Source organism: Kryptolebias marmoratus, linkage group LG7 (assembly GCF_001649575.2).
Source record: "Kryptolebias marmoratus isolate JLee-2015 linkage group LG7, ASM164957v2, whole genome shotgun sequence".
Taxonomy (NCBI): Eukaryota; Metazoa; Chordata; class Actinopteri; order Cyprinodontiformes; family Rivulidae; genus Kryptolebias; species Kryptolebias marmoratus.
In genome coordinates, this window is record NC_051436.1 from 146630 (window position 1) to 153924 (window position 7295).

General features: G+C 55.3%; 1 protein-coding gene across 4 annotated transcripts in view; it reads left to right on the top strand.

Moving 5' to 3' along the window:
• Nucleotides 1-1440: 1440 nt before the first annotated feature.
• The window catches only part of camta2 (calmodulin binding transcription activator 2), a gene marked incomplete at its 5' end in the record, with an annotated part of 9155 nt that continues 3300 nt past the window's right edge, over nt 1441-7295 (top strand). For 2 of the 4 annotated variants that reach the window (XR_001809377.3, XM_017442148.3), the window contains 11 exon segments: nt 1441-1604; nt 3103-3284; nt 3615-3693; nt 3887-4124; nt 4200-4424; nt 4497-4687; nt 4821-5002; nt 5093-5297; nt 6174-6245; nt 6453-6473; nt 6732-6925. Coding sequence is in view for 3 of the 4 variants with exons in the window: in XM_017442148.3 (XP_017297637.2) it covers nt 1441-1604; nt 3103-3284; nt 3615-3693; nt 3887-4124; nt 4200-4424; nt 4497-4687; nt 4821-5002; nt 5093-5297; nt 6174-6245; nt 6453-6473; nt 6732-6925 (1753 nt within the window). 4 annotated transcript variants of the gene reach the window in all.

The following is a 7295-nucleotide window of genomic DNA, read 5'->3' on the forward strand; positions in this document are numbered from 1 at the left end:
TTCCTCTCAGAGGTCAGAGGTCACACCCAAACTCTCACTGACCTCCATTGGATCTGAGCTTCAAACAGGAAGTGAGGCTCTTCCTCCATAAACCCTGTAGAACCTGTGGGACCATCAGAACCTTCTGCTGCTCACGGGTCAACAAGTTCTGATAGTTTTCACTCAGAGACTGTTGGTCTGAGGCTTACTTTTTACTCTGAGTTTCTGCCTGAAGTGCTGTCCCTCCCTGGGAATCACCATGGCAACCAGCTCCTCAGCAGCTTCTGTATTACCCAGCATGCTTTTCTTCTTGTATGGTCCATATTTCAGGGCTGGTGTCTCTGACCCGGGTTCTCTGATGGACCGGTCTCAGAACTGTTCTGTGAACAGCCGGTCCGGTTCTCCCACACCTTCAGCAGGTGTGTGGCACTTTGTTTAAACGAAGAACAAAACAGACAGTGCTGGTGCTAGTTCTGGTTCTGGTTCTGGTTCTGGTGCTGGTTCTGGTTCTGGTTGTTTCAACAGTTTGGGTCTCATTGTGGAGGATTGTGTTTTTCAGGTTAATTTAGGTCATTTTTTGACAACGAATAAAAAAAACTTTTGCAGCTGTTAGCAGGGAGTCCCCCCTGAGAGAGAGTGTGTGTGTGTGTTGGAGGGTGTGTGTGTGTGTGTCAGTGTGTGTGTCTGTGTGTGTGTGCGGTCCAGGTCACAGTGTATCAGGCTATATTAGGACTGTGCTTTTATTTCCTGAACACACACACAGTGTGCCAGGCGGCCGAGTGATTGAAGTCAGTCAGATAGTTTCCATCTGAGACACTGAGAGTGTGTGTCTGTGTGTGTGTGTATATGTGTGTGTTCCTGTGTGCGTAGCTGTGTGTGTGCCTGTGTGTGTGTTCCTGTGTGTGTTCCTGTGTGCGTAGCTGTGTGTGTGTGTATATGTGTGTGTTCCTGTGTGGGTGCGTCTGTGCGTGCCTCTGTGTGTGTCTGTGTGTGTGTGTTCCTGTGTGCGTGCCTGTGTGTGTGCCTGTGTGTGTGTGTTCCTGTGTGCGTGCCTGTGTGTGTGCGTCTGTGCGTGCCTCTGTGTGTGCCTGTGTGTGTCTGTGTGTGTGCAGTTGTGTAGCAGGCTCCTCCTGGTCACAGCTGTCGACAGCCGCCTCGCTGAGTGATTGTGGATGATTGACGAGCAGCTGATTGGCTGAAGGTTTGATTCTTGTCTCCAGGGTCAGATCCCTGATGACCTTATCAGCGAGGCTCAGGTCTGACACGGGGCAGGTGCATTGTGGGTAATGTAGGAGGAGTTTCTGCAGCTCAGCTTTGATCTCTTCAGGTTTTAATCTGTTCAGTTTCAGCAGCCGGCTGGAGGAGACGCACTGACCGGACTTCATCTTTGACCTGGTTCCAGACTCACCTGGAGCCGGAGGGGGCGGAGCTCTGTGTCTCACACCTGTTTTCTACCTGCAGATAATCAGTTCAGGATGTCCATCCTGGAGCGGCTGGAGCAGATGGAGCGCAGGATGGCAGAAATGGCTGCTCGCGACAACACCCACCACCACCACCACCAACAACACAGCAACCAGCTGGCCACGCCCCCTCCACTTCCTCCTCTACCTGAGGACCACCAACAGGTGAGACCTGTTTGCTTTTTACCCCGTTGTTGGTCGGGTTCACCTCCCAGCAGGGCTGCTTGGTGACGGGGTGAACAGCAGGAGATCAGTTTAACCTTTGACCTCCTGCGGCGTGGCGATAAACGCCGTTCAGACGGACACGGGGAGCCTGCAGCTTTCAGTTCGACCCTCAGGAGAACAGATGGATCTGCTGAGCCTCCGCCCGGCGCTCTGATGTCATGGGAACTTGGCAGACGGAGTGGTGCAGCTAAAATAGACGGGCTGTGACGGAGGGACACTTGACCTGAGCTAAAACAATTACTGCTGCTGCAGATCTGTTGTCTTCAGGAGGCTCAGGGGACGGCGCTGACCCTGAACCTGCAGGTTCTCTGCAGGTTCAGGGTCAGGGAACAGGGTTCTCTGCAGGTTCAGGGTCAGGGGACGGCGCTGACCCTGAACCTGCAGGTTCTGTAGATGATGAGCTGCTGACACCACCAGCTCAACCCAAACTGCTTCACAGGAACATTTCAAGAGAAACTACATTCTGTAAGAACAAACCTTCGTTAGAACGTCTGACCTTAGAACGCTTTAAACATTCAGACCTGAGGAACTGAGGAACTGAGGAACTGAGTTCCTGAGGATCTGAGGACCTGAGTTTCTGAGGACCTGAGGACCTGAGGACCTGAGGACCCGAGGATCTGAGATCCTGAGGACCTGAATATCTGAGTTCCCGAGGACCTGAGGACCCGAGGATCTGAGATCCTGAGGACCTGTTTTCAGTTTTACCTCTTAAAGCTGCTTTATTTAGAAACAGCAGCTACAGCCTTCAGTCAGAAACAGATAAAAACCCAGACCTGATCCCTGTTCTGTTCAGAGACCTGATCCCAGACCTGATCCCAGACCTGACCTGGATGGATGAGGGGGTGGAGCCTCAGTGTGTCAGAACCACTGCTGGGGAGGGTGATGGATGAGGGGGCGGAGCCTCAGTGTGTCAGAACCACTGCTGGGGAGGGTGATGGATGAGGGGGCGGAGCCTCAGTGTGTCAGAACCACTGCAGGGGAGGGGGATGGATGAGGGGGCGGAGCCTCAGTGTGTCAGAACCACTGCAGGGGAGGGGGATGGATAAGGGGGCGGAGCCTCAATGTGTCAGCGCTGCTGCCGGGGAGCAGGATGGATGAGGGGGCGGAGCCTCAGGGGAGCGGGATGGATGAGGGGGCGGAGCCTCAGGGGAGCGGGATGGATGAGGGGGCGGAGCCTCAGTGTGTCAGAACCACTGCAGGGGAGCAGGATGGATGAGGGGGCGGAGCCTCAGTGTGTCTCACACATGTCCTGTGAGGACGGATGGAGGAGGATAAGAGGACAAACTGCAGGAGGTCAAAGGTCGCCTGAATGTGATGAGAGCATTGATCTGCTGTCAGAAACCTGTTAAAACAGATAGTTAACCCGGGTTAGTGCAGTTAACCAACCACTGATAGGTGAGTTAAAGCAGGTCTGTGTGTGTGTGTGTGTGTGTGTCAGTCCTCTCAGTGGTTTGAGAGGAGGATTGTGGGAGTTTGTGAGAGGATGATGAGAGGAGCACGATGGGGAGGAGGAGGAGGAGATAGGCTTCATCACTCAGCCCGACACCGCGGGATGACTCTGCTCCACCTGGCTGCTGCTCAGGGATACACACACCTGATCCACACCCTGATCCACTGGAGGTAACCACACACACACACACGGCTGCTCCTCAGTGGGGCTGGGGGATTGGAGGAAGAGTAAAAGTGATGATCTGAGTCTTCCTCATGGCTGCTGCATGTCAGCGGAGGTTTGACTCATCCAGGCTGTGAAGAACCGATGGTTCCTCAGAGCGTCAGGCAGGATGTGCTGCAGCTCGTTCAGGAGGCGAGGCCAGACGAGAGCACGCTCCTAATAAGTTTTTATTAATTTTACTGTTTGCTTGGAGCAAAACTCAAACTACAGGTAAAATCATCTCACAGGTGTACTGACTGTTTGTTTGTTTGTTTGTTTGTTTGTTTGTTTGTTTGTAGGACTGTAAACAGCGACAGTTTGGACCTGGAACAGGAAGTTGATCCTCTGAACGTGGACCACTTCTCCTGCACTCCTCTGGTAAGAACACACCTGAATCATGGCTGCTGCCGTGGTTACCATCAGTCTAATGGTAAGTGTGTGTGTGTGTCTCTGTGTGTGTGTCTCTGTCTCTGTGTGTCTCTGTCTCTGTGTGTCTCTGTCTCTGTGTGTGTCTCTGTATGTCTCTGTCTCTGTGTGTGTCTGTGTGTGTGTGTGTGCGTGCACGCTGCAGATGTGGGCCTGCGCTCTCGGCCACCAGAGGGCAGCAGAGCTCCTGTACAGCTGGAACAGTCTGGCTCTGGGGATCCCGGACTCTCTGGGCCGCCTGCCACTCGCCGTCGCCCGCTCCCGAGGACACACCCGCCTCGCCACAGCGCTGGAGGAGCTGCACACGCAGCGCACACACGCCACGTCCAGGGACACGCCTCCACAGCCACCGCTGTCTCCTCTGTCCACCAGCCCAGACACAGGTAACACACCTGCTGCTGTCACATGTCCTGATTCCTGCGCTTTGATTGGCTGTAACCTTCTCCTCTCTCCTCCAGGTCTCAGTTCCCCCAGTAGCCTCCCCTCCCCCAGTGACCCCTCCTCCCCCTCTCCAAGCTCCGCCTACTCCAGTGGACCTGCCCCCATGGACACGTCGCCGTCCTCTCCTTTGTCTCTGTCCTCCTCTTCCTCTCTGCCCGTGTCCCCGCCCTCCCCCCCCTCCCTTCCTTCGGTGTCGGTGTGGGGGGAGGAGCCAAACCCGGCTTTGCTTACAGGTAACACAGGTAATCTGACGGCCTCTTGGTCCCTGACGGGAGTCGGCGCCGTCTGACGGTCATCGATGGTCTCTGTCGCAGGTTTGACCTCCGGCGGCTCCAGAGACTCCTCCCTCTACCTGATGGACTACGAGAACGCCGCCCCTGCTCACACCGCAGGGGGGCGGAGACCGCACACGACGGCAACGCTGGAGGAGCAGCTGCTGCGATACAGCGAGAACGCTGAGAACGAAGGCGAGGAGGAGGAGTACCTGGAGGAGGAGGTGCTTCAGGTACAGACACCAAACACACCTGTCGTCATGGTAACAGGTCACCTGTCTTTATGACGTTACCTGTCTGCTCTGGGAGTGGGCGGAGTCTATCTCCCAGGTGTCTGAACTCATGGTTCCCCTCCTCCGTCCTCAGGTTGACATGGCGACGCTGGCAGAGCAAATCATCGAGGCGACCCCGGAGCGAATCAAACAAGAGGACTTCTCCAGAGGGGCGGAGTCTCCGCTCAGAGAGAGGCGGGACAACCCTGCCCTCCAGGACACCTGGCTGGCTGCCTACCTGGAAACGGTCGACTCCCCCACGGACTCCCCCCCCAGGTAAGACCTGCTCTGAGATGGAGGATCCCAGGTGCTCCCTGCAGGTAACGCCTCGGGGCTGAAAGCGTCCATGTTTGTTTTCTGTGGCAGGCGGCTGTGCCCCCCCTCACCCCTCAGTGCTCTGGCCCTTCAAAGGCTCCGCCCCCCGTCCTCTGCGGCATGGGCGGAGTTCCTGAACGCCTCGGCCAATGGGAAGATGGAGAGAGACTTTGCCCTGCTGACGCTGACGGACGGCGAGCAGAGGGAGCTGTACGAGGCCGCCAGGATCATCCAGAACGCCTTCAGGCGGTACAAGGTAATCATGTGACCACGCGGTCCGCCAGACCACCGTCCGACCGCCGTCCAACTGTCCTTCCGACTGTCATCCAACCGTCATCCAACCGTTCACCCGACCACCGTCCGACCGTCATCCAACCGTCCATCCGACTGTCATCCAACCGTTCACCCGACCACCGTCCGACCGTCATCCAACTATCATCCAACCGCCGTCCGACCGTCACCCGACCGTTCACCCGACTGCCGTCCAACCATCATCCAACCGTTCATCCGACCGCCGTCCGACTGTCATCCAACCGCTCATCCGACCGTCATCCAACCGTTCATCCGACTGCCGTCCACCCGTTCACCCTACCGCCGTCCGACCGTCATCCAACTGTCCATCCAACCATTCATCCAACTGTCCATCCAACCGTTCACCCGACCACCGTCCGACCGTTCACCTGACCGTCATCCAACCGTTCACCGGACCGCTGTCCGACTGTCATCCAACCGTTCACCCGACTGTTCACCTAACCGTCATCCAACCGTTCATCCGACCGCTGTCCGTCTGTCATCCAACCGTCATCCAACCGTTCATCCAACCGTTCACCCGACTGCCATCCAACTGGCATCCAACCGTTCACCCGACCGCTGTCCGTCTGTCATCCAACCGTCATCCAACCGTTCATCCAACCGTTCACCCGACCGTCATCCAACCAGCAGTTAAATCACTTTCAGATCCACTGTAAAGGAAATGTTGCAGGTTTAAAGTTGGAGTCAAATCTGAGAAACAAGATTGATTAAAACTTTGATTTGAGGACGAGTCTGTCCAACTGGAGGACAGCTTGACATCAGCAGCACGCTGCCACCTGCTGGTCAAACTGAGACATACCTCCTGTGTTTGTGTCGGCAGGGCCGGAGGTTAAAGGAGCAGCAGGACATGGCTGCAGCCGTCATCCAGAGATGCTACAGGAAGTACAAACAGGTGAGTGTGTGTTTGTGTGTCTGTGTTACTGTTAGTGTGTTAGTGTGTGTGCATGTTAGTTAGTGTGTTACTGTGAGTGTGTGTGTTAGTGTTAGTGTGTGTGTGTGTTAGTGTGTGTGTGTTACTGTGAGTGTTTGTGTTAGTGTGTGAGTGTGTGAGACAGCGTCACTAACTGAACTAACCTGCTGTCTTTCTCTCTCTGGATAGCTAACATGGATAGCTCTGAAGGTAATCAGCTGACAGTAGATGTAGTGATGTGTAGTCAGTGCTCCGCCCCCTGTGTGTGTGTGTGTCTGTGTGTGTGTGTCTGTTCGGTGTTGATCCATCGAGCTGTTTGTCTCCCAGACTCGGTTCAGATCAGAAACATGTTTTATTGTGATGAAGGTCGGAGGGGTCAGAGTTCAGGTGAAACAAACCCCTGAGAGCAGGTCAAAGGTCAGCCTGAGTGCTCCAGCCTCTAACGGTGTGACTCCTCCCCCCTCTCAGTACGCTCTCTACAAGAAGATGACCCAGGCGGCCATCTTGATCCAGTCCAAGTTCCGGTCGTACTACGAGCAGAAGCGTTTCCAGCAGAGCCGGCGTGCGGCCGTGCTCATCCAGCAGTACTACCGCAGCTACAAGGAGTACGAGCGCATGAAGCAGGCGCCGCGAGGAGCCGCCGCCCACAGCGCCAAGATCAAGTAAGGACGAGCGCCAGCAGAACGCCAGCAGAACCGCATCTCTGAGAACGTTTCTTTTTGTCTTCATTAAGATAAAACGACCAAAAAATACAAACCAGATTATTATTCCCCCGCTGTGTCTCCGTCCTGAGTCTCCTGAGCCTGGGGACACATTAGTCCTAGTCCTAGTCCCAGAGTCCCGGTCCTGGTCCTGATCATGGTCCTGATCATGGTCCTGGTCCTGATCATGGTCTTAGTCCTGGTCCTGATCATGGTCTTAGTCCTGGTCCTGATCATGGTCTTAGTCTCGGTCCTGGTCCTGGTCCTGGTCATGGTCCTGGTCATGGTCCTGATCATGGTCCTGATCATGGTCCTGGTCCTGGTCCTGATC